At 42.2% G+C, this 27,911-nt stretch overlaps 3 protein-coding genes and 3 non-coding genes across 7 annotated transcripts; 3 read left to right on the top strand and 3 right to left on the bottom strand.

Moving 5' to 3' along the window:
• The first annotated feature begins 11 nt into the window (after window positions 1-11).
• LOC139773226 (uncharacterized) lies at window positions 12-11,355 on the top strand. The gene is made up of 18 exons (XM_071707509.1): window positions 12-582; window positions 1,358-1,557; window positions 1,644-1,814; window positions 1,897-2,033; window positions 2,119-2,300; window positions 2,382-2,512; window positions 2,621-2,740; window positions 2,822-3,121; window positions 3,206-3,302; window positions 3,589-3,661; window positions 3,732-3,998; window positions 4,089-4,277; window positions 4,402-4,551; window positions 4,633-4,769; window positions 4,844-5,185; window positions 5,271-6,984; window positions 7,471-8,253; window positions 10,207-11,355. Exons 1-18 carry the CDS (start codon window positions 277-279, stop codon window positions 10,473-10,475), a joined length of 5,568 nt encoding a protein of 1,855 aa, XP_071563610.1. The 5' UTR covers window positions 12-276; the 3' UTR covers window positions 10,476-11,355.
• A 144-nt stretch (window positions 11,356-11,499) lies between these two features.
• On the bottom strand, window positions 11,500-17,384 carry LOC139773230 (uncharacterized). Its single transcript, XM_071707519.1, has 5 exons — window positions 17,070-17,384; window positions 16,010-16,703; window positions 13,664-13,885; window positions 13,164-13,342; window positions 11,500-12,639 (listed from the first exon to the last, which is right to left on the bottom strand). The coding sequence occupies exons 2-5, from the start codon at window positions 16,116-16,118 to the stop codon at window positions 12,427-12,429; spliced, it is 723 nt and encodes a 240-aa protein (XP_071563620.1). The 5' UTR covers window positions 16,119-16,703; window positions 17,070-17,384; the 3' UTR covers window positions 11,500-12,426.
• Window positions 13,463-13,535, bottom strand: Trnam-cau (transfer RNA methionine (anticodon CAU)). The gene has a single exon. It is a non-coding gene; the product is annotated as a tRNA-Met (tRNA).
• On the top strand, window positions 14,057-14,129 carry Trnar-ccu (transfer RNA arginine (anticodon CCU)). The gene has a single exon. It is a non-coding gene; the product is annotated as a tRNA-Arg (tRNA).
• On the bottom strand, window positions 15,156-15,227 carry Trnah-gug (transfer RNA histidin (anticodon GUG)). The gene has a single exon. It is a non-coding gene; the product is annotated as a tRNA-His (tRNA).
• A 7,053-nt stretch (window positions 17,385-24,437) lies between the features above and the next one.
• On the top strand, window positions 24,438-26,311 carry LOC139773282 (uncharacterized). Of its 2 annotated transcripts, none has more exons than XM_071707629.1 (2): window positions 24,438-24,672; window positions 25,401-26,311. In XM_071707629.1, the coding sequence occupies exons 1-2, from the start codon at window positions 24,521-24,523 to the stop codon at window positions 26,248-26,250; spliced, it is 1,002 nt and encodes a 333-aa protein (XP_071563730.1). In that variant the 5' UTR covers window positions 24,438-24,520; the 3' UTR covers window positions 26,251-26,311. The 2 variants fall into 2 exon arrangements, with proteins under 2 accessions (XP_071563730.1, XP_071563731.1); XM_071707630.1 differs by having other exon boundaries at window positions 24,526-24,658.
• The last annotated feature ends 1,600 nt before the right edge of the window (window positions 26,312-27,911 follow it).

Genomic DNA, 27,911 nt, shown 5'->3' with positions numbered 1-27,911 from the left:
GTCTCGCCGCGACGTCGCGCCACCGTATCGAGCTGTGGTCGATGCGCGGTGCGGCTGCGCGGACATGCGCGGACAGGAGACGCCATATTGAGAGAGGGTGTTGCGAGTGTCGATGTCGACCGAATGTGCGAGCTGCGGTGTTTACGCGGTTCCGGGTAAAGGTTCCGTGATACGGGTTGCGCATCGATTCCGTGGCCGTTGCCTTGGTGCACGGTGCGTCGTGACGCTCGTGACGCGCGCGTGCCATCCGAGAGACCGGGCGTAGCGGCCGCTGTCATGAGCGGTAGCGACGGCGAGGACGGTCGACGCGAGAAGAGCACCGCCGCCACCGCCACCACCACCACCACCACCACCACCACCACCACCATCGTCACTGGGGAAAGCGGCACGGCCGGAGCGATGGGCGACGACGGTGGTCCAACCGCGACGGCGATCAAGCGACGCTGCAACGACGCCGTCGCCGTCGGCGGCAGCAACGAGTCCGCGTGGACGACGCCGCGCCGGGGCACGGACGCGCCGAGCGACCACGAGAGCGGGGACGCCCGCGTGTTCCCCGCGGTCGCGGACTACGATCCCACCGGGGTACGTCGTCCTCTCGTTTTCTGCCGTTTTTTGCGCGAAAACCGAACGCGATGTGTGGTCGAACAAATTTCATTTCAATAACATAATCCTTGTATAATTTCGAGACCGTCGCTCGCCGAAATCTTTGCGAAAGATTCCACTGTTAACCTTCTTGGAGTAAAATGTTTGCTCACATACACAGTCGGTTGTGACACTTTTCCCTGTTCGAGAATTTAATACATTGTTTATTAACGTTATAATTTTAACATCATATATGCACGGTATGTAGGTATAGTATTGTCAGCCTGGAAAATAGTCGTCAGAGATATCTCTATGGAGTAGACCGATGCATAGATGTTTCTTTATGTTATGCCGCAGCAGTTTTCCTTGTGTCAATTATTCTGAAGTCCTAGCGGACTGAACCATGTTGTCAGTTATTACTGTTTCGCAGAGACTTAAATGAAGCGACAGCTGACAAAATGAAACTTGTTAATAACAAAGAAAACTGTCTTGTTTATATAACAGAAATAGATCACATTATTATTACAGTTTTTTCAAAACAATTATGATAATATATACTTGGTACATACTTCTGTGATGTGAACAGATATGCATAGGCCCAATCTATTTAGTAATCTTCAGACTAAGAATTCCCTCAATAACAATTTTTCAATATTTACACCACAAACATAAAGATCTAGATTAATTTCACAAATTAAATGGTCAGCTCTTGCATCGCTACTTTACTTGTGCAAATTCCATCGCGTAAATAAGTTTACTGAATACTTATTCGTAGTGTGGGACGACCGATCAGCGCGTGATCGACGCATTTATCAGAGGCGCAAGAGCGGCCGATGAAGATCGACGTAAGTCGTCTCTAGTAAGCACCGACGCGCTTGCCAAACTGTACTCCTCTGCGGCAGCTATGGACGGTCAGTCACGTCTCGGAAAGGAGTCATGTTCCTGTGATAATACAGCTGACTACAAAGCTAAACGGTAAAGACAACAATTGGAATGTCATGACGAAGGAGAAGGGGCGAGAATGCGGGTATTAATTGAAAGTGTCTTGCTTGTATGTGCAGAGATATGTTTAGAGAGGAGCTGCAGAAGGCTATGAACTTCCAAAATCTGTGGACAGAATTGCGGCAGTACATACGTACCGACTTTAACGTCGCTCTAGAATCGGCTCATATATTTGAGTCGCTGCAATCTCATGACAGATACACCACGGATATGCACAACACTGTTATCCAGTAAGAAACTTCTACGTATTGAAATTCTTTGCGCCATTATTGTTGAACCGGACCGTCGCGTAACAGTGTCTTTTGGTTCCAGATTATGCAAAAGAGATTCCCATCAACTTTTCATGAGATTAGTGAGCCAGGCGCAAGAGTTTGTGATAGAAGTAAAAATCCGTTTGTTCGCTCTTCTACACGATCGTAGCGTGAATTTAGCTGAAATTTTTCTCACTGGTTAGTAGAACTACGTTTCGTAAGCAAAAACAATTTCAAAATATATATTATGATATAAGATTTATTTGGATTTTTCACGATATAGGTCTCTTGAATGACTACGACGCTCTCGTATCGACAGCACTTTTAATTTCTGAATTAGTAAAACCGTTAAAGAAGTGCCTCAACTTTAATTTGACGTGGGACTGCTTCATCAAAAAGTTATATCAGATTTATGTATATAATGACGCTTTAGTGCAAAACAATTTACCTACATTTATTGGCCAGGTAAAATGCTATATTTTCTGAAGAAATGTCCAGTGGCGTTTGCGACTTGGTAAATCTAAACGTGCGCGCATGAATTTGCAGCTGAGGAAACTTCTGCCGTTGAAAGGTTCCAAATATCAAGCTCTTGTTCATAGATATTTATCTTTCGACGATGAGATGACGAGAATCGGTAATTTGTGGCCTGAAACAGAGCCATGGATGGATAAATATAAGTAAGTTGAAGGATATTATGCTGTTTACGTTATTATTTTGAACAACTCGGCGGAGTTAAATGGCGGATGATCAAAAAATAGGGTTGTATAAGCAAAGTATGGTTTTAGTGCAGAACAAGCCGTTCGTATGACGAGACTTAGACAAATTAGAGAAGCTTGGGAATTGTTCACGGCAACACGTAAATTTATGGAGCGCAGCATGTTAAACAAAACATCTGATATCGGAAAGTAAGATATGCACGTGTACAAAAAATTCTGAAAAAAACTTTTTTATGATTTTCTCTAATCTATTGCGACCAATATTATTAGTGAAATGCAAGAGATCCATGGACAGTTTTCGTCGCTCATCGCACATACATCTGGAAGCGACAGTCCACCTCCAAGTCCCGTATTGGACTTTAGTTCGGATTCCATAGCTATGCCATCGAGCATAGAAATAGTTCAAATATTGTTAGATGATTGGAATAAAGCTCAGCATCAAAAGTTAGCGGACATAGCCGGGGCATTGACCGCGACCGAGGTGGATGCCGCTGGACAAGGTGATTCTAACTGTTATGATTATACACGTGCAACGTGTCAGTTGGCGCAATACGCTATCAGATCGGTGAGGTACGTCACACGAATACATGAAGAATTGTATATTTCGAGTTTTATTAACTTTTGTAACATGTTAAATGATCTGACTTGTTTTAGGACTCACAATGACATCTCTGGCGATACGGAGAATGGGCTTGAAAATGGAAAAGGATGCGAATGTTATACATGCGATGAAACTGGAATAGGCCATACGGTAAAGATATTACATTTCAAGCCTTATTAATTCATTAATGACCGTTGTTTTATTTTTCCATATTTTTTTAACTCATATTCTTTTTACAATTTATTGATGTAAAACTAAGTTAAAATATATTATATATGCCATGTGTGCTTCTAACATCAGTCTGAGAATACAAATTTTTAGACCAAATAAAAATAATTGTTATAATATGTATAATTTTTTATTATGATTTTACTTCGTATAAAACTTCCCTTGAAAATAATTTACACTGACAGATGACAATACATTTTTTTTGTAGGATACACATAAAGACGAAAATGTCGAGAAGGACGAGATAAATTCTTTTCCATCCCTTAGTAATGGGTTTCCAGGTAAGCAAATATAAATTAATAATGAAAGAGGTGTCTCAGAAAGATAAAAAATAGATAAACGTGTTTTTAGAAATACCTGCAAGTTGTACAGCGACGCAAGTTAAGAAGAAACTAGATAATTTGAATGACGAGGACAAAAAGAAGAAAGAGCCGGGTACGCGTGATACTTTGCACAAATATACCGCCTCGAAAACACCCGAGTCGGAACCTTGTTTGTGTGTTTATCAACACGCGCAAGAAATAGCGGAAAGGAAAAAGGAAATTCTAGAAAGTCCGCCCTGTCCTTGTCTGTTGAATTCGAAACGCAAGTGGGACATATGCCCTTGCTTGCCTAAATGTAAGCGATTTAACAGATTTTTGTCGGATTTTTACTTAGCCAACCAATTAAAATTATGTCAATCGAATGATATAATGTATCGAAAAACAGCCATACCTGAAACGGTCGTACCGAATGGTCGTCCCAAAGCGACGTCACCGACTTCCGTTACAAAGGCTAATCCAGAGCCGAGCCAAAAGCCTGCTGTAAAGACTGGTTCCACGCAATCTGCCCAAACCCAAACCCAAACGAGGCATTCTACAACGCAAACTCACAATCACAGCACGTATCAGGGTAGGTGTGAGTAGCGAGTCGTTCCTACGTCGCATAGTCGTTACGTCTCGATTAAATCTCTTTTCTTCCGTCTCTATCACATTTATTATGTGCGCACGTTCGTGTACATCTTTTCTTCACGCAACCATAGGTAACACTCATTCGCACGGACCGCTGCCGGATCCGACGAAAATCCCAGGTCTATGCTCTCACCCCAGACTTCGTCCACTTAATCATACACAGCATGCGTGCCACAAGCAAGCCAACGTCGAACATATCAAGAGAATGTCGTGTAACGATTGTTAGTAAACATATATTGCGTATATCCTTCAAAGGTTTATTTATTATTTATGCTTACGTTTTAATCTTGTATTTGTTTCAGTGAGTTCAGGAGATGGAGACTGTTCGGATTCAGGGAGCAGTCAAGGGGACTCGTGCTCCACTAGTAGCTCCGCGCAGAGAGATGCCAATGTGAGACACTGTGACTGTTGCTACTGTGAGGTCTTTGGTCACGGGATGGTGAGTTGGATCTTTAAAAAAATCGCGTTTATTCGACTCGAAGAAGTGGCGATTAATGAGCGCGTTATTTTTAGCCGTCGGTCGCGCCGGTGAGTCGAAACTATAAGGAAATGCGGGAACGATTGCGACAACTTCTGACGAAGAAAAAGGCAAAAAAGTGCAAGACCGTCGCAGCTGGTTGCAGCCCGCAGAAAAGTCCGTCGGAATCGTCGATTCCTAACGCCAACTCCGAAGCCAAAGCCGCGACAAATTCGATTCTTAGATCAAATACTCCAATTTCGACGATGTCCACGGTCCAATACGATCAACGAGATCAGCGAGATTTGGAGGAATTGTTAGAGTTCATCGAAGGTAATCAAAGCGGGAAGAAAGACAACAAGAAGGCCGAAAAGAAAGCGAGGCAGAAACAACGAAAGGTTTGTTCAAGTACAAATTATGCTACGCTATATTTCGTATTCAATTTTATATTGTTTTATAATTATATGTTGATTCTTTTGACAGCTTGAAGAAAAATTAAAAAAGGACAGACAAGAAGCAGAGAGACAAAAGTTAATAGAATTACAAAAAAAGACTCCAGAGGTGACGATCACTGTTGTCGACCCTCAAAAGCCCATACCTCAAAGATTATTGCCTCAATGTAATTTACCGGAAGTTTCCATTTTACCAACGTCGCCACCGGTATCTGTACCCACGATAAAACAGTTAAACAATAGAAAGAAAGATAAGCAAGAAGTTTGTAGCAATAATAGTAATAACTGCAGCAGTAATAGTATTACTAATTTGAGTAACAAGACGAAGACTGCGAATTCAAACGCAAAAAATAAGAGTATTAATAGTACGGAAAAGTGTGAAGTGCGAAATACGAATTCTAGCCAAGGGAATAAGAATAACGCGAAAAATGACAAAGTTGATAGCAATAAAGGCGGTAAGCCACCAGCAAGTATTAATAATATTACGTGTACGAAAAACAGTTCGAGTAATAATGCAAGTAAGTTAGCCAACGTTGATTTACTCGATAAGACGTTGACGAAGAAGGAGAGGAAAAAATTAAAGAAGGAAATGAAGAAATTGGAAGAGGCGAAGGCAAGGGAGACCGAAAGTGCAGCACATACAGAATCTCAACCGCAAATAGTTACTATTAGGAGGGAAATAAATTCGAGCAGTGCTGAACCTACGGTCACGATCACTCTGAAAGGCCAAACCCCGGCCGAGGATAAGGTTTTATTCACGTTGGTGAATGGACAGACTAAAGAACCTTCTCACAAGTCGGAGCAAGAACAAAACCAAAGTAACAGCGGAAAGAAGAAAAAGGTTAAAGCGATTAACAATAGTAATCCCTTGCAACAGGGAAATAAGTTACAGCAATCGAATAATTCGAAGCAACAGACTCAAACTAAAGCCAACGACGGTAAGAATTTGAAGCAACAAGCGAATAACGACAAGTCGAAAAGTGGTAAACAGATGGACGAGAGGAAAGTCCAACAGCAAAGCGTCAACGAGGGCAAAAGTTCTAAATCGAAGAAAGATAAAAGAAATACAGAGAACAAGGAGAACGTGTTGCAACAGCAAAATACAGTGAATAAGGGTAAGAATCAACAAAACGCGACTAACAAGAAGCAGAATAAAGCGAGTACTCCTCCTCAGACGCCGGTGTCGCAGAAGCAGCAGCAGAATCAGATTATAAGCGAATCCGCGATTAGTAAGAAGGCAAAGAAGCAGCAACAGCAGCAACAAGATAAAAATCCACAATCGAACACCAGTAAGAGCAATAAAAGTAATAATAACGCGAATAATAAGAACGTATCGAGTAAGAGCGATTCTCAAAAGAGTAGTAATGTAAATAAAACAAATCAAACTACCGTAAGTAAGCAACGTGCGCCCACGGAGGTCCAAAATACGTGTTCCGAACGAGTTAGTTCGCCGTCGCTTAGTAGCCAGTTTAAAGACATCGGGCCGAACTCCAAGATCAACATCGAAAATCTCAAGTTACCTCCGGGCATCACGATCACGAAGGTCGACGCGCCGCCGAAACCGCTCCCAATCAAAACGGCTCCTTTACCGAAACCAGTGAATCCGCCCAAGCAAACTACTATCATCGCCGCGCCGATGAGCGGCGTTCAGTCGAGCTACGCGAGTCCGCAGGCAGGTGGAAATGTCATAGTGGTGGACACGGGCAAGCTCAAGCAAGATCTGCTGCCAAAAGCCAATGAGAAAGGTAAATTGAAATTGGTATAGATAAACTGAGATAAAATTGAAGAAGCACACATAAGACCAACTGAGACTAAAATTTCGTTGTGGATAAGAATTTAGTAGTCTTTATTCGAATTTACGATATCTAAATATATTGAAATCTTCCAGAAAAGTAAATATATTTCTCTGTTTAGGAAATGAGTCTGAAAACACAAACAATTGTGATAAATAAGAACAGATTTTTTTATCGTATTTACTCCTTTTAATCTGAAAGCTTCTATTTTATCTAACACGATACTTGTATAAGAAAAACAAACGAGTACGTGAGGAGTTGATAAAATTCTTCAAACAATTAAATTTATTATCAATCACTAGAATTATAGTTGCCTCCAAAAATCATAAATTTCTAAATGTGCTTTTTCCAAATATAGAATGTTTGTCTTTTAGTTTCTGTTTGTATAATTCTTATTAGTGGTTTAAACGAGTAATTTTTCGTTTTTTCCTTACATAGATTCCCAGCCTCAAAATACCACTACCGGTAAAAAGAAGAAGAAGAAAAATAAGAATTCAGCCAATTCGGGCAACACGGCGGCCCCGTCGCCGGTGCAAAATAGCGACACGTTCGTGAGCGACCACGCGATAGACGAACCGGCGAGGATACTGCACAACCCCGGGACGAACATGGTGACCATCAGGAACCCGTCGTTCGGACCGATGAAGGTGCCGCCGACGCAGCAGGCTGCGATCATTAAAGTTTCGGAGAACGGCATGGTGACGATCCGAAGTCCGGCTTTGCAGCAGGCGATCAATGCGGGCTTGACGTCACCACCTAAGCCGGATTACATAGTCAAGGGCGATCTATCGTCGGCGGGCAGAACGACGACGACCGATTGCGGTCAGCTGAGCGTGAAACACGCGAACGGCGTCATATCGTCGAGCCTGGCGGAATTGCGCAGCCGATTGGGCGCGCAGCCGGATTGCGCGTCGTCCTTGTCCGAGCTCGCCAACATCCAGATCAGCCAGATGACGAATGGCCAACCGATACCGGAGAACGGCATCAATCTCAAGGGTACCAGCGTCACCCTGACGAAGGTGAGACCCGAGGTAACGGGGAATATGGAGGACGCGCGGCAGGTATCGGCAAAATGCGCCGGGGCGAAGGAAGCGGCGATAAACGCCGCCTCGGCCAACAACAGCGGCGGCGGCGGCGGCGGCGGCAGCGGCGGGAAGAGCAAGAAAAAGAAAAAACGCGGAAGCGGCACGGGGCAGTGCGGAGATGACTTGGACCTCGTTGGTGAGAAACAACAATAATCAGACTTTAACATGTAAATCTGCTTCTTTCATTTTGTTTGTTTTTCTTTAACACATTATACATTACACAAATACATTGTACAGGCACGCATTCTCCTCGGGTTGTTTCTCACGCTTGCAACGGCTAGATCTTTCTTTCCTTTATGAAGGAAACTATCCATACGTATCTCTCTTGGAGGCTCGTAGGCTTATCGCACTAAGGACGATTTTTTTTCCCCTTTTACTCGGTGCCGTCAGGAGAGGGCACTGCACCGCGTTAGGATGCCGCGTCGTCTGCTATATAGGTCAAAAGATTTTTGAGACACCAGACCAAGTATTCTTGAATGAAAGAGAGAAAGAATGGAAAAGAGAAAAAGATACTTTCGAGAGTTGGCTGTTGGCTGTTGGCTTCCGCGAATTTCTTGTGGCAATCGCTTTAAAAAGGCAAATGTGATCATCCTTCTCTTATTTTTTTTTTTTTCAGTTCCACGCGAGATTCGTTCCGACAATTCGAATCGCTTTGTTCTTTTCTTGAAAGCGCAAAGTCAAGTGTCTCTGGATTTAGGTGCGAATTCTTGGCGGTCCTTGTTTTCTTTTCCACTCGAATGCAGAACGCGAGGCAGTGTCGTCTCGATAAGACGCCGCACAAATGTATGAACCGAGAGCGCGTGACGATGGAAAGAGAGAGGGGGAGGGGGAGCATACACAATACAAGATTATCTCAAACCGGGGACCGAATACCGAAAATAATTTCACCGACGACTGTGGTGTACCGGGTATCTTTATTTTCATAAAACTACAATTAGGAACGTGTGATTATACCGGATTATTTAATTATAGTATATTAGATAATGAGAATGTTCCGAATTTATTCAAGTTATAACTGTTCAGTTCTTTTTAAATATATCAAGAATCTATTACAGTCTGAGAGATCTGACAGTGTCGAATTATATTATATCGGTATTATAATACTGGTGTTATCGAAACATTATCTGCATTACCATTATGTACCGGTATGGAATATTTATATTGAGATTAGTTTTTATTATATAAAATGACATAACAAAATATACAATATGTAACATACACACACATATATTTATATATATATATATGTGTGTGTATATAACCGAAAAATACCGGTATATAATTGATATTTTTGTTATATCTTTTACAATCTCCGTTTTAAACGCGATCGACGGACGAAAAATAAATGGACAAATTGCTCGACTACATTTATATTGACCATGACAATATAGGGATCGTTTCATTGAATGATACACGAATGTGATAGTATACTTAGTATACGATGTTTTTTAATATGCTGATGACATTAAATAAATGAGCAAGCTACTTTTTTTCAATGTTATACTCTCTTTTCCCCTTTGTCGGAGCAGAAATACGTTTCCCGAAATGCTGCATGAGTATGGGTAGTCACACTCATTGTCTTTTCTTATTCTTCTTTTTCTCTTTCATTCAACATGTTAAAATTACTTTATTGCCTTGCAATAAATGTAGAGAAGACAAGAACGAATTCCCCGGGACAAAACAATTTTTCGAGCAGTATCTTATTAATTGTAACAACGAAGAAAGTTAGGAAAGATTCAAAAGAACATTAACAACTGTACTTGTAATGAGAGAGAAACATAATAATGATGTTGTGTTGCTCCGCGAATGCATGGCTCATTATCTGGACGATATCCGAGATATTCGTCAAACACACGTTGACATAATTGTTCTTTTTTTCTCGTCTCTTTATACTTCTACCCATACCCACACAGTGGACAAGAGAGAGAGAGAGAGAGAGAGAGAGAGAGAGAGAGAGAGAGAGAAAGAAAGAGAGAGAGAGAAAGAGAGAGAGAGAGAGAGAAGTAATGCACAGCAGATTTTACCAATCATTGCCGCGCTCGCAGGCGGGCTGTCGGTGTATCCAGTATTCAGAACGTGTCTTTTACAGAGGTATTCACGCCCAAAGCTATAGAGAACGACGAGGAGATGGACGATGATGAGCGCGAGCTGGAGGCCTTCAAGCGGTTCTGCCTGCAATCGGTGCCGCCGCTGCACAAGGAGAAGGTCAATCTGAATATCAAGGACATCGTGCTGAAGAAGAAATCATCGTCGTCCTCGTCGTCGTCGTCCTCCTCATCAACGTCGTCGTCGTCGTCTTCGTCGTCGTCGTCGGCGGCGGCGGCGGCAGCAGCGACCGCTGTAATAGCGGCCAATTAATTTGTATAATGACTCGCATAATTCTGCGTTACCATCCGCATGCTCTCTGGCACGCGATTACTGCCATTTTTCGGTGATCCGACGCGCGGTCTAGAATGTGATTGCATCGCAAACGACCCGCGCGCTTTTGTCGACATCGTCGTCGTCATCGATTCCAGGTTTTTACAGAAAGACAAGTATGTAATGCCTTTGTAGAATGAATATTTAAATGTTAGCGTTATTAGAGCGAAGAAACGGAGGGTATAGGAGCTCTGACGACGGAATGATCGTATAACGATCGGACGGTGTCATTGTACATGTATATCGTTTAAATGTAATTAGGGATGTAAGTTTTTCCTCACGGAACGACGAAGTTTCTCTCGCGAGACGTCGTTTCGAAGCGTCGTCCTCCTGGAGGGGGTCAACGGCACTTTGTAAAAATTCGATCTCGCCGGGCACTTTAGGGATAAGGCACGGTTGTAAAGTTTAAATGCGACAATGTCCTTGCAGCTCTGCGAGGTCTCGCACCGGCGAAGGTTAGAGAACTCTTGCGCAACTCGACGCAGATACATACACGGATGTGCGTGATGATAGACGGATGGACGTAGACATTGTCCTCTTCCTTTCTTTTCTTTTCTTTTTTTTTCCCCTCGATAAGAGTAGTTGCGCGTTTCTATCTACTTAGAGCGTCTATGTATCATCTTTATGTGTCTCTGTATCTACAATTCTATATTCTCCTTGTAGGAGTAGCCTGTAATCGTATAAGTAGTCTATATACTAGCATAGGACGCACACCGAAAAGGTTTATATATATACATAAATTATATATATAAAATTCAAATGTACGTCACAATGTTTCTTATTGTATTGTAATTAAAGTACTTTTTTATACGGTAAACAAGACTAGTCGTGTGTGGGGCGACACAGTCCATTATTTTTTACAGTGTATATAAACTTTATCCCCATATACACTCTTCGAAAAGAAAATAAGTACATATTATATACATATGTGTATATGTATATACACATCACTCCTATGCTACGTAACATTATTAGTTTATCACGTTTTCATTGTATCGGTTTCTTTTTAAAAAAATTGTTTATTCAAAAAGAATTTGAATTAGGATTAATAGGAATATTAATTGTAATTAATTAGACACTTCGAAAAAATGTCCACGTTGCAAAAGTGCACGCGCATCATAAATATTCTTTATCTAAATCTTTTTATTCGGATTTTCCCTATTCCTAACGACTTAAAATATAAATACATATAATGTTTCTTTTTCGCTCAGGTATACAAGAATACAAGAAAATATCAATTTCTCTAGTTACCTTTTGAGCACATACCGATTATTGGTTACTACAAATTTTGATGTTTTACTACGCCGCTAGATGTCTCATAAGGATATTTTTATATTTTTATCTGAAAAACACGACAGCCAGTAAGCAAATAAGCTTCGTCTTTCGCGGTAAAAGAAAAAGAAAGGCAACATGGATTTTGTGGAGAATGCTTCCGCGAGATGAGATGAAATAACTTCCAGGATGATTTCGTATAATAGCACATTGGTTTCTGGTTCGTATATCTTGAATCATCTCTTTTTATTAGCGTTCAAGCAACAGTTATATATATATATATATATATATATAATTATACTTAAAATGGATGATATAATAATTCCAACAATAAATAATAAAGTCTCCGAAGTCTCTTCGGATTCTATCTTAATCTTCTCCGAAACTGATTGTCCATTTTTACCAATTAACTTTAATCTCGATTTAATAAACTTATTTTTTTTTTACTTTTCGAAAAAGTTAAGTTAAACCGAAATTAAAATTAATCTATGTTGGTAGAAACGGGCATGAAATCGGTTTCGCGCGAGTTTGCCGGTGCAAATCGCAACCGGATTTGAGTTTCGTACGTATAATAAACATTCGTACACGCACACGCTTTTCGGAGGAATCTCCGGGGGAATTAACAATCCAGACGCTCTCTCTCCGCGCTCGTACGCGGTGGTGAGAGCGTCACGGGCGTCACGGACGAGAGTGATCGTTCGATCGATTGTATCGCCGGGGCGTGTTGCTTGAGCAACATATGCCGCAAGGATTGCGCCTCCTCCCGAAGGGTCACTATCTGCGCCTTCAGGATCGCGTTCTCGTGCTCCAGCATCGTCGCCCTTAGCGCGATCTGTGAAAAGAGGTAAGCAGATGTTATACGAATTGAAAACGTCGAACTTGTTAGAGCGACTCGCCCGTGAATTCAATTTTTACATCGTCCGCTATATCGAATCTTAAGGGAGCAAGATAGAGACGTCCCCCTTTTTTGTGAAGGCCAGATTAAAATTTTTAATGACTATACCGGGGCCATAAATTTTATTTTTGAATCATATAAAAAAAATCTTCATTTTTTAAATTCTTTTATATTATAACGTCGGAATTTCTTGGCGCGAGTCGGATAGAATTTCACGGGGGCCGAATCCTCGAGCCTGTGAGGATCCTTAAAAATTTAGAATAAGGGAAGAATCAACGATTAACCTGTCGAGTACAGTCAACTTTGTTAATTGAGATTAATTATGCTAATTTTTTGTCGTTTGATACATGAATAAGAGGAAGATTAAATTAGGAATTACGTTCGAGAAATTATCGCGAGCAATTGCGCCGCGATTGAATTAATCGCGGTTTGATCGAAGTCGTCGCGGCTGCGATCCTTACGTGATCCTCCCTGATCTTGCGGGCGTCCCGCGACTTCTTCGCCGCCTGGTTATTCCGCTTACGTCTCTCGTAATACTTCTCGTCCTTCTGTTCGTCCGGAATCGGTTTCTTCTCGCTTCTGGGTCTTCTGTGGAGAGCGGTTATGCCATTTGTAGTGACGAAGTGGCGGTTCATAGCACCTGTTTCGCCCACGTATAAAATAATAATAAAATATACACATTATTATCACATATATGTTATCACGAGACGACGGGACGCGACGACGAGACGGCAGGATTTTGTGTGGAAGAAAAAAAAAATGCCCCGGGTGAGGATCGAACTCACGACCTTAAGATTATGAGACTTACGCGCTGCCTACTGCGCTACCGAGGCAGTTGCTTCCCTCCTATTAATCGGTGAATAAATAGAAAGCCCCTCTATGTAAATGGACGTGGATCGGAAGATTGTGTAAAGGGAGGATCGAACGTTAAAATATTAAAAGATCACAGAGACTAGCTTACCTGTGGGGGAAGTTGAGAAGGATTGAGGCACGCTCAGGGATTGCATCAAGGGTGGCATCGTCGCTAGAAAGGGTGGCTGAAGCAGAGTCCCCGGCAGCGAGAGCGTCGCTGACAGGGAAGAGGACGTTAACGGCGAGGAATCCGCCGGCACGGAACTCGACAAAATATCCGGCTCGACGAAGCCGTAGTCCCGGGACGGGTACGCCTCGTACCTGCACAGATCTGCGAATAAAAAAACAGCAATTTAATTCTAATTTAATTCTAATTTCATTCTAACAAAAACCGCGCATCCTATTGATCGCATATCAGTTATTTTGTATCGTGAAATTAAAAAAAAAGAATTAAATTGCTGGGCGGCAAGGTTTATACGGTTTAGAGGCATCTCCACCGACCGCCCCTGTGGCCTAATGGATAAGGCATCGGTCTCCTAAACCGGGGATTGTGGGTTCGAGTCCCACCAGGGGTACATTTATAATTTTTTTTGCCATCATTATTTAAATAATATATCGTAAAAAATCAAGATGGAAATAACATTTCGTCGACGAGAGATTTTCATTATATAAAATTAATTGTACTATATGCAATAACAAATGTTATATATTTTTTTCCCGTATAACGTAACGCCCCATTATGTAATTCTTTGTTTAATATTTTCAACTTTTTATACAAATTAGTTCTCACGTAGGCGATAATAAAAGCTGTAATAAACACTCGCTTCTTCGCCCCCCCCCCTTTCTCTTTGCGATTAATTAGCTGCATGTGGAGCGCAGTTTGTTCGCTCGCTTGATCGATGCAAGATTTATTTGACACTTGGATACTTCGCCGGGGCGAAGTTGAAACTTTTACCCCGTCCGGCTATCGCGCGCGGCTATAACGTGCATGCTACCGACGATGAAATATCGGGATCCGAAATGTCGTGATGATAAAATGCAACGACCACGTCGTGGGTTCGTGCGAAACTGTGCAAGCGTTAGCGTTCGCGCGAATTTGCTCCACGGCTGTTAAGCCAAGTCGTAAAATTCGCGTTCGGATGTTAAACTGCTCGAACGCGCCAGTTACAATTTTAGGGAAGAAAACACCGATATAATGGCGATGCCGCGAATAAGACGGCCGTTTGTAACGAGAATGCGTGCTCGCAAAAATCAAACCGACTTAACTAAGGCAAACGAGAGTCTCGATATCTTTTTTAATACTAATGTATGCAAATAACAAATTATGTTGTAGCCTGTAATACGAACTATGGGACTCACACACACACACACACATACGGATATTTTAAATTATAAAAATTATTATTATTCTTATTATGAATTCGGAGTAATAAATTGTTAAGATTGCCCCGAGTTATTCCGAGAAATTGTTGAAATTTAATATAATAATACGCTTTTTTATTAACATATATTATTCTAATGGTTATAGGTATCAATGAAAGAATACGAGAAAAAAAATTTGTGCAAAAAAAAAAACCTCCACCGTGACAATGTTTTCACATTGCCGTGACCAGGATTCGAACCTGGGTTACTACGGCCACAACGTAGGGTCCTAACCACTAGACGATCACGGCTACTGGAGGACTTGGAAGAAGCTTGCAAAATATCATAGATCAATCTAGATATCGGTCAACTTGCTCACTTGTGCATAACGGGGACCAATAAGCGACAAATAAAAGATATCGTACGATATGTCTGAAATATTTCTGTATCTAGTGTAAAGTGTATTGACGCAAAAATAAAAGACTATAATATATCACGTGCAAAGTCAAAATTTAGTAACACACGCAGTATGAAATTGTAAAATTTCTATTAATTTTTGGTAAAATAAATTGGCGTTAGATATATTTAACAGAAGAAAATAATATCGCGCGTCTCAAAAAAAATTTTGCAAAGATAATTATATATAAAATATGTCCATATTTATACGGTTTTTTTTCTTTTGTATAATCTCTGTTCACATATATAAGAAAAATAATAAGAGGAATAATTGAATAATAATTAGAAAAATAATTTTTGCATTTTTTTTACAAAAAATAAAATTGCGATTAAATTATACGACATTCTATAATAATCATATTTTATGTATGATTATTACATTATATATATGATTATATATGGGCAATTTTTTTCCATTTCTTCAAACTGAGGAATACTAAAAAAGTATCACTTTTCTGTTAAAAAAAAAACAATGCGAAAATTATCCTTCTAATTATTTTTTTATTTTTCTTTTTATTATTTGTCTTATATATACGAACTTACAAACAGATATTATATAAAAGAAGAAAAATATATATGGACATATTTTATATATAATTAAATTTTTTTTCTAGGATTTCATATACGATTTACGCACCTGAGTTCGGAGCGAAGAGGCTGTAACTCCGCAGGAGATGTAGCGCCGAGAATGCGCCAGAGACTGCGTTTCCGGTGCACAACGTCCTCGCATGTGAGTGCGAACTCATTTCTCGAAAGGTATCTCTCAATGCGCGGGGTCAAGGTGTATTTTACGCATCTCTTCGATCCTCGAACGGTGAGTTCTTAATAATCTTCTTCTTCTTCTTCTTAAATGTGACCTTCGAGCAGTACTGCTTTGAATATGGCCAGAACGACCCTCTTGTCGTACGAGCCGTAAGGCGTGTCTTAATTTTCAGTTGCACTGACGCAATGAATTTAATTGGACTCACAATGCAGACAGTAACAGTCGCAATACTTAAAAAAAATTTTCCGGGCAAAACACGTCCGAACTGGTCCGTGCCCGTTGGCCGTATCGCAGTTCTTAATAATATAGGAGAGAAGTACAGGCGTGTTATGACCTAGGTCGCAGGCACATAAATGGACGGTCTTTAAAATCAGTCGAACCTTGAGAGCCGCTTCAGGCATAACTTGCGCCACAGTTGTCGACAATCACATCTTTCGTGAAATCGAAAGGTGCCATTCGGTGAACCGCACTCGATCACGACGAGGGAATCTCTTCTCAGAAACATGTACTTGTTTGTCCGTTTTACGATACATGTCACTATTTATATATGCGTATTTTGCGTACAAAACTATTAAGATATGTGAAGATGTTAAACGAAGTAGAAATAAATAGAAAATTTTAACCCTTAAAGGCTACACTTCAAGTCTCAATCACTTTTAGACTACACTGTTCATATATGGACCTCGTAACTTTGATCGCGTACAACTCTGAGTCTAATCAACCAAATTTAAAAAAATTATATATAAAATAGGGGTAGAAAAGACCGAAGAATATAATAGGATTAGAAAAATTGCCAATAATTAATATTAAATTGTCCAAAAACATCAATATTTGAAGTGCACGCAACCATGAATAAGAGTTGAAAAGAAATAGACTCTAGGTCCATATACTATTTAGACTTTAATAGCCTTTTAGGATTAAACTCGACTCATACATCATCGGCAAACTCTTCGTTGATGCAAAATTTCTTCGACGACGACTCGCATTACTGCCTGATTCCCTTTTCACTATTCATATACGCGTTTTTCGTACACATGCTCGAAGGCGTTGAATAAATCTCGTCAACGGGATCTGAAACTGGACGTTTTGCTATCCTCCCGCATCCGACGTTCACTCGTCGCGTCTCGGTCGAAACAAATATTAAGAATTAATCCAAGTCGTCCGAAGATTACGATTGCGCGAGGATTCGAGCTTTTTCACACGAAAAAGCCTCGATCTCGCGTAACGAACTCCCTGCGGCGGCGCGCGGTCGGAGTGGTCGGAAGTCGGACTAGCAGTTCGCCCCGACTAGCCAGATACTCGCCTCATCAGACGCGATAACGCGCCGCGTCACGTCACGTGTTGCAGCATCGCGGTCACGTATACAGCACACACGGGAGTCACTTCGAATCGAACAACCCCGCCTCCGAGTGCATGCGCATTGTCACGTCGCCGGTTGATTCGTTGCCGACGTCGATGCGATCGTCGGTCGTTGGTCAAGGCGAAATGCGGGCGCGGACTCTCCTGGCCAATCGCGACGTGCCGATCGTTTTCTCCTCTCCTTCGCCGTTTTATCACTGTGTTATCGCGAGGCCAATCTGCAATCCGCGGCAACATAATAGGTCACGTGAATGTGATGTGCGAAAGGACGCGCGCGTAGATAACCCGCGACAAGAGACTCTGTATAACGTTCTCGTACTCTTCAATACTTAATGGATATTAATGCGTTACTATTTATTTCGCTGTCGGGTCATTACCTACAATCTACAGAAACGTTGCGAGGCGATCGAAAGTTGATCGAGTTTGTAATTAGTAAGGCTTCGCAGTTCGCTTTAAATACATCCCATTCGAGCTCGAACTTTAAACGATAAATATATTATTTTATATAAATTGCAATTAACGAGCAAGCGGAAGGGAAAATCGTTCTCAGAATATTCAGGTTCAGAAACTGTAGAGTTCATTTCGAATGTAAAACTGTACTTAAAATTGATTCCATACAGATTACAAATTTAGTCCGTAATGAAGGTACGCTGCTATAGCGCGATCTAAAATATTCATTGTCGCGAAAGAATAACGACCAGTACCGCAATTTCAGGTAACCGGAGAGATTCTGATCTGCCAATCATTATGCCTGGTATATTATCTGCGATTCGTGTGGTTCATCGCTCGACGGTACACGTCGCGGCCTCGCGATGACTGATCGCCGACGCTTATCGCACATACACATCTTACACGGCCTCGATCTGTAATTCTTATGACATGCATAATTTTTTAAAGTCATTCGTCATTTACTTCTGATCGTACGCACACTTCGTCGAATTTAATATGAAAAAAGAGGAGAGAGAGGAAATACGTTTATCGTAGCGTAAATTTTTCAAAAAGAGAGAAAAAACGGACGGCTAGCAGTAAAATGAAAATGGAAGTAGAGAGAGAAAGGGAGGAAAAAGGAATACTAAAGAATACTAAAAAAATACTGCATGCGTTAAGCTTAAAAGTTCTAAGAATTACGAGTGCAGTTTAATTGTAAGAGAGAGAAACGACATCGCAGAGTGGTAGGGAAAAAAATCTTTCTCTAAATTCGTTCGGAAGTAATACAGCGAACATCTGAAAATATGAGGAAAAATCACGAGAGATCGCGCCGCGAGGTCGAACCTCCGCGGCAAGTTTGATCGAATCGGTACGGAAATTCAGGAAACTTTCGCACGGGCGAGAGTTAACGCGATTCTTCGGTCGCTCTATTTTCAGAATTACGATCTTCTTCCCTCGTCCTTCTGGGAGACCTCGGGCGGCGATGCAGGTGCGAGTCTTACACATGCGAAGGCGGAGAGGAGAGGCGCGTTGTACATACGTTATACAGGCGCGCCTCCGCAATAGACCCGCCAACGTAGCATATATCGTATACGATACGTAGCCTACGTTTGCCTTCTAATGTTGCCTCTGGGACAGTCAGCACCTGACACTTTCACGTTACCCACGTATAACGAATGTTTAATGCGCCGCCGGTAATTATTATGAAGTAAATTAGCTGGCGGCGCGTGCTAGATCGCTCCCCTCCCCCCTTGCTCCCTCCCTTCGGTCTCCTCGCTCTCATTAATGTTGCAGCTCGCGGCCGTCCTGTAATTATCCTCTAGCCCGCGATTAACGGTCAAGAGATCGATTACTTTTGCCTCACGATCGTGTTCCGCGTCCTTTGACCTTCGCGATTGTAATTCCATGTGCGTTATATACATCGCGTTTATCTAGATAACTAAGATAACTGATCGATAAGAACCTGAGAGACGTCCCGAAGTAGCGTGAAGAGTGCCTTCCAGCTTTCTTTCGGGCGTGTTTTAGACTCTCGCGCGGTCAAAATCGCATTTTTCTGTCCGCGCCGCGTGGCGAACGGACGTGCTCGAACGGGGAATCGTGGCTAATCGTGCAACGGTGAGGATATAGGCGATGATCGCGAGCGCGACTTTCGTTGTACATCTGCATATAAATTCAACTCCACGGGGCACGGGCACGCACGGGCGGGTTAAATAACGTCATTTAGTATCGTAATATCTAATTTACTGCGGAAGGGAGCGACGAGCCTCAGGTGGAGAGACGGGCGAGGGCAAAGGGCGAGGCGAGGGACCACCGGGGAGGGACCACGTGGTCGTGATCCCACGGCGCCGCGCAATTACAGGCGCCTTCGAAACAATTGTGTGTCCCTCTCATGCGAGTTCAGCGTGCGCTGCGAGAGAAATTAAACGCACGTTCGAGTAACGTGCCGCGTAGCTTCTGTCCATACTCCATATATATATATAAAATCCTTTGTACCTCGCGAAATTTATCCTATTTTGGAATCTAAATTATCTCCTCCCCGGCGAGATTTTTCTCTCTCTAGACGTCTGATTTTTTTTTTCGTCGGGGACTGAAAGGTGCTCGCATTTTTTCTTCTTTTTTGTAAAATCTATTCTTGCGGGGAGAGATCGATCGAGCGTTAGCGTTATGAGCGCGCTTCTTGTCGCCCGTCCGCCCGGATGTGCTCGTTACCATTATGTGGCTGGATTTACGCCGGATAACGGGCTTCCGCGCTTCCGCGCGCCCAGTCCTTGCTCGCGATCGGACCTGGTCGTGCGAACCCGAACACCTGTCGGCGACCACCAGGTAACGTGACATCACGTCACGTGATGAGCCGGCGAACTGGCGGACGCACCCCCGAGCCCACCCCCGACGACCCCGGCGGTAATCGGTCTAATCGACGTCCCCCCTCCCCCCGCCCCTCCCGGAGGCTCACGACGTACGTGCAGGACGTATCCTTCGTACATGCATCAGGAATTCGCTCGTGGCGATTTTTCATTTCGCCTAGATCGTCCGCCGCTCAAAAGTGTGCACAGTCTTTTTCTTGGGACATTAACTATAATATCTTGAAAGACTGTATATATATACGTGTAAAATGCAGCGTCCTACTTTATTTTAACACCTCTATATTAGTACACTTCGTGTCAAACGCTGGTGATAATATTGCCTAAAACTTTGCACGAGGTATCACGTGGACTGTTGTTAGCACCCCGGTACCAGCACTGAGGAGTTTACAGGCGTTTTCGCACGCAAAAATGCGCTCCGTTTTCTCACACGAAACGGAAGGACGAAGCCCGCCTCTCACGCAGCGCAGAATACACGAGGTATACGATCGTCGTCGTAGTACACCTCAGGAACACAGGACAGGGCGGGTATCCAAGGTGGTCGCGTGTCTGGCCCCTTAGTCTCGTTCCGCCGTCATCCCTCTCCCCCTCTCCCCCTCTCCCTCCCCTATCCTGCACCTGCAGGGAGCACGGATTCTCCTTTCACCCTCGCACGAAGTCACGTATCGTGACGCCCATTGTTTCACAACTTGGGCAAAGTTATCTCATCAAGTCGTCACGAGGACGCTCCCCCCTTCCTTCCTTCTTTCCCGCTCTTCTGGCCCTCCCTCCTCTTTCTCCAAGTCCTGATTAAACTTTTCTTATACTTTTGCGGCTCTGGCGCGGGTATTTATAATCTCGCGCTCGCTCCGCGCCCACTCAGAACCGCAGAATCGTTATCAGGACTTAACTAATTAGTGTTTCGAAGGAAAAATTCATCAAAGTAGGTACCCACGGTACGGTTCGCTTAACTCCTTTATAATTCGGTGTTTAATTTCTCGAAACGTTATTGGATCGAAAGTTTCGCGAAAAGATCATTCGTTTATCTAATGTCCATTTCCCCCAATGTAGATTAACTTTGATCTCGGTTTAACTTACTTTTTATTCTTTTCTAGTTCTAATAATTAGAAAAAGATGAAAAGTAAGTTAAATCGAGATTAAAATTTATTTACATATTGATAGAAATGGACAGATAAGAGGCTTATAAGTTATCAATCTAATCATTTCAAGATTACAAAATATAAGCGATTAAGAGTATATAGAAAATAATTACGATATGAGACAAAAAAATATTCTGATATTTCTTCCGTCTCTCTTTCGCAAAGAAAAAGGACCGTTTTATTAGTTGCAATTTCAATCGGAATATCGGCATTGAGTTAACGCGAGGATCGATTCGCGCAAGTAGACTTCAATGCCCGCGTTCCAACGTGGCAAGCGGTGTTACTTGCCGAAGAAAGAAACGACTTATCCGAATTTCAGGTCTAGATAGAAGCTGGACCCCGCGACATTTCGAGAAAAGATATAATTCTCCGAATGACAGTATCCGCGATCAATAGATCACGATTGAGAAGAGATCGTTGGTTTCTCGAGCGAACGAGACGTGCTTCAAGCTGCACCTATAGGAGAGGGGCAACGGGGGGGCTGGCTGAATCATTTAGACTATTTGCCCCCGTTGGAGCACGCCAGGCCATCTACAGCCCTTCGGTTCCCAGGCCGTCGGCAAATTGCGGCTTACCGCGCCGGCACCGGCGGTATTCTTATCCTGCCGCGCACTCGTCCAGGTAATTCTTGGCGGGCCCGGCTACGTTCTTATCGGAAACGGCGTGAAACAACAAGCGGAATCGCTCACACCACCGCCGGCGTCGTCCCCCCCGAACGAGGAAAAAGTGGAGCGTGGTGCCTGCCCGAGCCCGATTCGCCGCGAGTCTCTCACCTCTTCTCCTGATTCACCTGCCTGCGCGCTCCGCCCGCGTAATCTTATTTTTACCGCGAGCCATTTCCCGAGGCACTAATAACCATTATTGCAAGGGAAATCAAGGGGTACCATTTGTAAATTTTCTCATGATACAAATATTATCAAATATCTGCACGGGTTTTATATAATATCGTGTTACAATTGAATCAGATATAATTGCAGAATGAATATACAAGTCAGCTTTCTCTAGACAGATCGGAAGCAGAAAATTCTTCCTGATTTATTTTCTTCCTAGTCTCCATTTTACGGAATCACGATGATCTCTGTGAGATCAAGAAATCATAAAAGCTAGATAATATTTGATTTGTAATAGACAATAATAAGTGAAACAGGACCGTTATGGCAGACAATCAATTAGAGAGAAAAACACCATTTACGGTCTGGATTGGCGTAATAAAAATAATATTGTGTGAATTTTGTATAGTTTTCCCAAACTCAAGTAAACTGCGCGCCAATTTTTTGTTGCGGTTTTTAAAACACAACTCCTTGTTGGAATTTGTAATAGCATATGATGATAAAACGTTATCTCTTTTTATTTTCGCGTTACCTCCTGTTCTTTCGATTCTCTATAACCCTATAAGGACGAGATCCGGAGGGTAGTGCGTCGGATCGGAGGACGGAGGACGGAGGACGGGGGTGAGATTGCGTTGTTATTATGAAGAAACAGCGATGGCGTGTATAATTTTATTATTATCGGATCTATCGCACCGACGGCGACGTACCTATCGTCTATTGCGTTCGTGTCTTTCGCGGAACGGCAATTTTATATCGGCAATTTGTACACAGTGTGAGTACCTAGTATCTCTTAGCCGAGGAAGCCGAGCGGCATATCGCGTATACCGACGACGTGCAAAAGCACTTCCGCGTGTGCAGCGCAGTCACGTTCGCCGACTGCGGGCGCTCTATTAATATTTCACGTATGCGCTCGCCCCGGCCACCCACGCCAGGTCGACCGGCTCCTCCTACTTTTTTCTCTCTACATATCTATTTACGCCCCTTGACCGTAGCACCTTCTCGCGGCGTTATTCCGATTGCGAATCGATACGGGAGTCCTCGCGGGGAACGATTCGCTTTATTGAAATCCTTCGAAATTAATGCACGAGCTACACACGGGCTACACGCGGAATCATCGGTCTCGATTGGCATGAAATCCTTAACTCTACGTTACCTTTGGGTTTGAGAGACCCAAGCAGAAACATGATTTTTCTGGCTATATAAAAATTCTTCTTTGCTTCAAGTCTTTATAACTTTTCTCCTATTAATGGTTCCAAAATGAAACAGAATGTAGTTCGCTTAAGCAGACTTTTGCGTTTTGATTAAACAAAAAAAGATAAAAGTACTAATGTTTGCCTGAGATATGAACAGGTAAAAGTGTACCTGGGAGATCTAACAACATAAACAAAATAATAAGTGTAGTAATCTAAAAATAAATTTTAATATGCGCAGTTTATAAATCCAAATGTTGTTAAATGCATAATTATATTATATTATATTATACGTATACATAGTAGACTTTAATAATGTGTGTTACAATCGCATATTAAGGAAAGATGATGATATATTTTCATGATATATTTTATTTCAGATGTTTGCGCAAACGATTTCCTTCGGAAGGTCTTTCTCTTCTAAAACTTCAGGCTGCTGCCGAGATTACTTTAAGAAATTTGAAACGCTCGTCCAGAACGATTTTCAGACATGTACGTACGCGTGTCTCAATGACATTCTCCACTAACCTTTCGAATAAATTAAATCGACGATGAGATGAATGCTAGACAAACGGAAAAAAAGGTCAATGCGATAGTCGATGAAATTCTTGATGAAGATCAGGAAAACGATTTCGATGCAACGCAAACTGAAACTTGTCCGGCAGGCTGCGAGAAATTAGATGATACGCCTAAAGAAGTAAGATACGCACAAAGAGTATCTCTTTTTATTCACGTAACTGCAATTATATTAATTGATCTTTTTTAAAGCGTCAGCCAACGAAAAAAAATTCTATCACAAAGTTTGTTAAATCTCTATCTTTTGGATATTATTAGTAAAATATATAATTTTATCATACATGAGCCAGTGCATTAAAAAATATTAGAAGTAGCTTAACGATGCCGTCACAATTTTTGGCGACGCTAACTTAAATTACGTTAATCGTGACAATTAAATTGTATACTCGATTTCAACGAATTTCAGGAGACCCAAGATCCAAGAAACAGAAAATCTCTATCGCCACAGACACCCCAATGCAGATGCGGCGTGGAGAACTCGTCGAGATTCTCGCTGCGCGTGATGGAGGCGATGCGCTCGCTGCAGCGCGACGTGGACCAGCCGTCCACGTCCACCGCCGAGGAGATCGCCGACTACATCCGGTCGCATTATCGCCACGACGGCGACCTTTACGCTCAGGTGCGGACCGCGCTGAGACAGGTCTGTTCTCAAGGGTTAGTTGTCCCTTCGTCGAAGATCAGACCAGATCGGATAAAACGCGTTTTTCACGCGCAAAAGCACTCATATACAATTCTCGTGTACCACCCGGGTAACAAGCTGACGTTATGTGTCGTCATTTCGACGTCAAAATGACAAATAACGTCAAAATAATGTCAATATCAAATACGCTGGCAAATAACGTCGGCTATCTAGATTCTAGATAATTTACTTTTCTTTTGATTTTTGTTACTTTTATTATTTTATACTAAATTAACACGTACGTAACACGCACAACGTTGTGTTTTATAACACACATCGAAAGAATGTATGTACTGTTTGAGAGAATGCTATTTTAGTCCTAGATCGTTTAATAAATAACGATATTTCTCTCTTTCTCTCGCAATCGTGCTTTGTTCAAGGCAATCGCTGTAGTATTGCGCGACTTATCTTGTTCCCAGGCTATATGCATCTATCGACCGATATTTTGATACTAATTACGTACAGCAGACTCGTATGGTGTTGTACCGTGCGCATAATATTCAAAATTGTTAAATTTAATATTTAACCGTGCTTAATAAACAACGCGCTTCCTTAGTTTTAGGAATAACAGCTTTGTAACAAATTGACAAATACGGGTTTCTTGCCGCGCGTCTCGGAGTGTTTTTTTTTCCTATTTAATTTTCTTAAAAAGATCTTTCGCTGTTTACTATAAATTAACGACAGTCACGCGGCGTTCCAACAGATTTGTCATGGAATTACTGAGCAACGAGTATCATTTGGTCGGACCCGTTGCTAGCTCGATAAAGCGGAATGGCTGTTCCTGGGATTGCAAAAATCGCATGATAGACGACGCGTCGAGAAGACGAAGAGGCGTCGATGATCAGAGAAACGGCGTATGCAACTGCGCGCGATTTGCCAGAAGTCTTCGCCAAGATCCGAGATCGCCCCACGTGGAGTCACTCAGGACTCCCATTGTCGATCGTCTTGAGGATTCGGAACCGATTTTTCATTCGACCAGAATACCGGCCGACGAAAGGGATGACGCGGACCGTCGCGAAAGGGAGTTTAATGCCGATGTCTCGGATATTCGAGACGATCGTCGACGACGCGACGCAATCGGGATGGAGCAACGTGACGATTACGCGGAACCGATCCCTGGGCCTTCCCGAAGATTAGTGGAGACTCCTTTGCCAGCCAGAAACGCGAAGAGAATGCGGGTGGAAGATCGAACAGTGGGTGACGCGGATGAGAAAGATGATGAGACCACGACGGAGGAGGATATGGATTGCACTTGTGACGCCGGAGCTGTAACGCAAGATGAATATCCGAGGATCCGACCTGTCGATCGTCCTCGCGTCGTCGTTAGAAACCAGCGAAACGGACGTCGTCGCAATGATGTCGAGGAAGACGAAGAGGACGAGGAGGATGAAAAAGAAAGGGTGGAAGAACAAGATGAAGACATGGAGGAAGATAGTGCGTACGAAGAAATAAGGGCGCGAGATCCCCGCAGGAGAACTACGGCACGCGAACGAGAGCTGAAAAGGTGGATCCGGCGGTGTCGTCAAGAATGCGAACGACGAAGAGGGCGATAATTCTGTACAAATATATTTTTAAAAACTTAAGAAGAAATAAATTTTGTTTCTTTAACTCGACAATTAAATTCCATGCGGCATGGGAACAAAATTAATGTGAATTCAAAATAGAATTAATAATTCTAAGATTTTGCTGTTTTAAATTTTTACAGATATTAAATTTGAAATAAAAAGTTTTATGTCCAATTTCCTTGTCCGATATAAGAATTATACGTTTTAACAACAATTTGTTGCCATTTACGAGTTAAATAAAATACGTGCATGTTAAATTTTGAGTCAAAATTAATAGAAATAAAAGTATAATATCTTGCCTATTGCCGGTTTTATCATTAGACATTTTAATTATTTTATTATTTATATTTAATAATTAATTTAAGTATAAAATAAAAAATTAACATTGTAAATATTACAAAACATGTTATATTATGCTTTCAACGATTAAATTTATTACGAATCAAGTCTATCGATCTCGCACAGAATACTCAGTATCGCTGGTCGCGATACTCGATGGATCTTCGTCGTCTTCTCTCGCATCTTTTCTTGACAAGAATGGTCCCAGCTCTCGCGAGACGCGCAGCATGTTCCTTCGTCGATCGGTCGGATATAACAATCCGGATTGCACTCCGTACAAAAGCGCTTTCCGTACGTAACATTTCGCGCGTTTTCGTCCTGAGCAAAAGGAAATCAATAGCGTGTTAATCAACCTATGTTTCATTTGCTTCTACATTTTTATCTTCTTCTCAAACATTCCAGAAGATTAGATTTTGACGAATCTATCACTGTTAAATATTAAAGGATGGCACTTAAACCAATACCTTGAGTTAAATTTTGTTTTTACACATTTTATTACTTTCAAGTATCATGTGTGTCGAAATTTATTATTCTAATGCAAAACAGTATTATTTTAACTCCATTGGTTTAGTTAAATCAACATTATTTTAATATTAATTTAAATTGCATTTAATGTTAAATTAACATATTCTTTTTTTCTTAATAGAAGCAGTGGCGACCTATAGGAATAGTTAAAAACGACTTAAATTGAGTTAACACGGCGAATTTAACAGTGATGTGCTCTTTCGTACATCGAGCCACATTCGATCTCTGTGCATTTTAAGCGAATTAATTTTGTATACCATCGCGGACGGCTTTCGCGTAATCGGCGACACCTTCCCTCGACGAGCTTCTAGACGCCCTCTTCGAGAGCACATTTTTATCCGCGCGCGATCGAGACCGCTCGCCATCGTCAGCGAAGATTCCTCCCTCGAGACTCGTACGAATCGCCGCTACGTCATGCCCGTGAATGTCCTTCTTCCTCGCGTGTCGCTTATTGAATTTGCTACACGCGCAGTTTCGCTGCCTCGACTTCATGTTCTTGTCGGCGCATCTGCCCAGATACTTGTACACCAAATCGAACACCGTTGACTTTTCGATGTCTTGCCGGGGGAAACGCTCCTCGTCATATCGCGTCGGCACAGCTGACCTAATTGGAAAGGACGTAAATTAAGGCAATGAATGGCAATGAACAATATTTGTTGCCCTGCGACTCTATGCGTCACATTTTATTTTACAGCCGTCCAATACCGCGGTGTAAATTGTTGCACGATCTGTCGCTTAGCTCGCTGTTTCCTCGTAGGAAAGAAACGAACGAGCTCTTTTTGATC

This window comes from Temnothorax nylanderi, unplaced genomic scaffold (genome assembly GCF_030848795.1).
Source record: "Temnothorax nylanderi isolate EJ_2023f unplaced genomic scaffold, tnyl_v1.0 TNYL_tig0059_pilon, whole genome shotgun sequence".
Lineage (NCBI taxonomy): Eukaryota > Metazoa > Arthropoda > Insecta > Hymenoptera > Formicidae > Temnothorax > Temnothorax nylanderi.
This window is presented reverse-complemented; position numbering and strand designations above follow the sequence as displayed.

Excerpts from the sequence above, each read along its gene's own strand:
- LOC139773226 (XM_071707509.1), top strand. The coding sequence starts at position 277 with ATGAGCGGTAGCGACGGCGAGGACGGTCGACGCGAGAAGAGCACCGCC. Across the intron at positions 2,513-2,620 it reads CCATGGATGGATAAATATAA|TGCAGAACAAGCCGTTCGTA; the intron begins GTAAGTTGAAGG and ends GTATGGTTTTAG. Across the intron at positions 4,770-4,843 it reads AGGTCTTTGGTCACGGGATG|CCGTCGGTCGCGCCGGTGAG; the intron begins GTGAGTTGGATC and ends CGTTATTTTTAG.
- LOC139773230 (XM_071707519.1), bottom strand. The coding sequence starts at position 16,118 with ATGAGTTCGCACTCACATGCGAGGACGTTGTGCACCGGAAACGCAGTC. Across the intron at positions 13,343-13,663 it reads CTTCTCAACTTCCCCCACAG|GTGCTATGAACCGCCACTTC; the intron begins GTAAGCTAGTCT and ends TGGGCGAAACAG. Across the intron at positions 12,640-13,163 it reads GCAAGATCAGGGAGGATCAC|ATCGCGCTAAGGGCGACGAT; the intron begins GTAAGGATCGCA and ends CTCTTTTCACAG.
- LOC139773282 (XM_071707629.1), top strand. The coding sequence starts at position 24,521 with ATGGAGGCGATGCGCTCGCTGCAGCGCGACGTGGACCAGCCGTCCACG. Across the intron at positions 24,673-25,400 it reads AGACAGGTCTGTTCTCAAGG|ATTTGTCATGGAATTACTGA; the intron begins GTTAGTTGTCCC and ends GCGTTCCAACAG.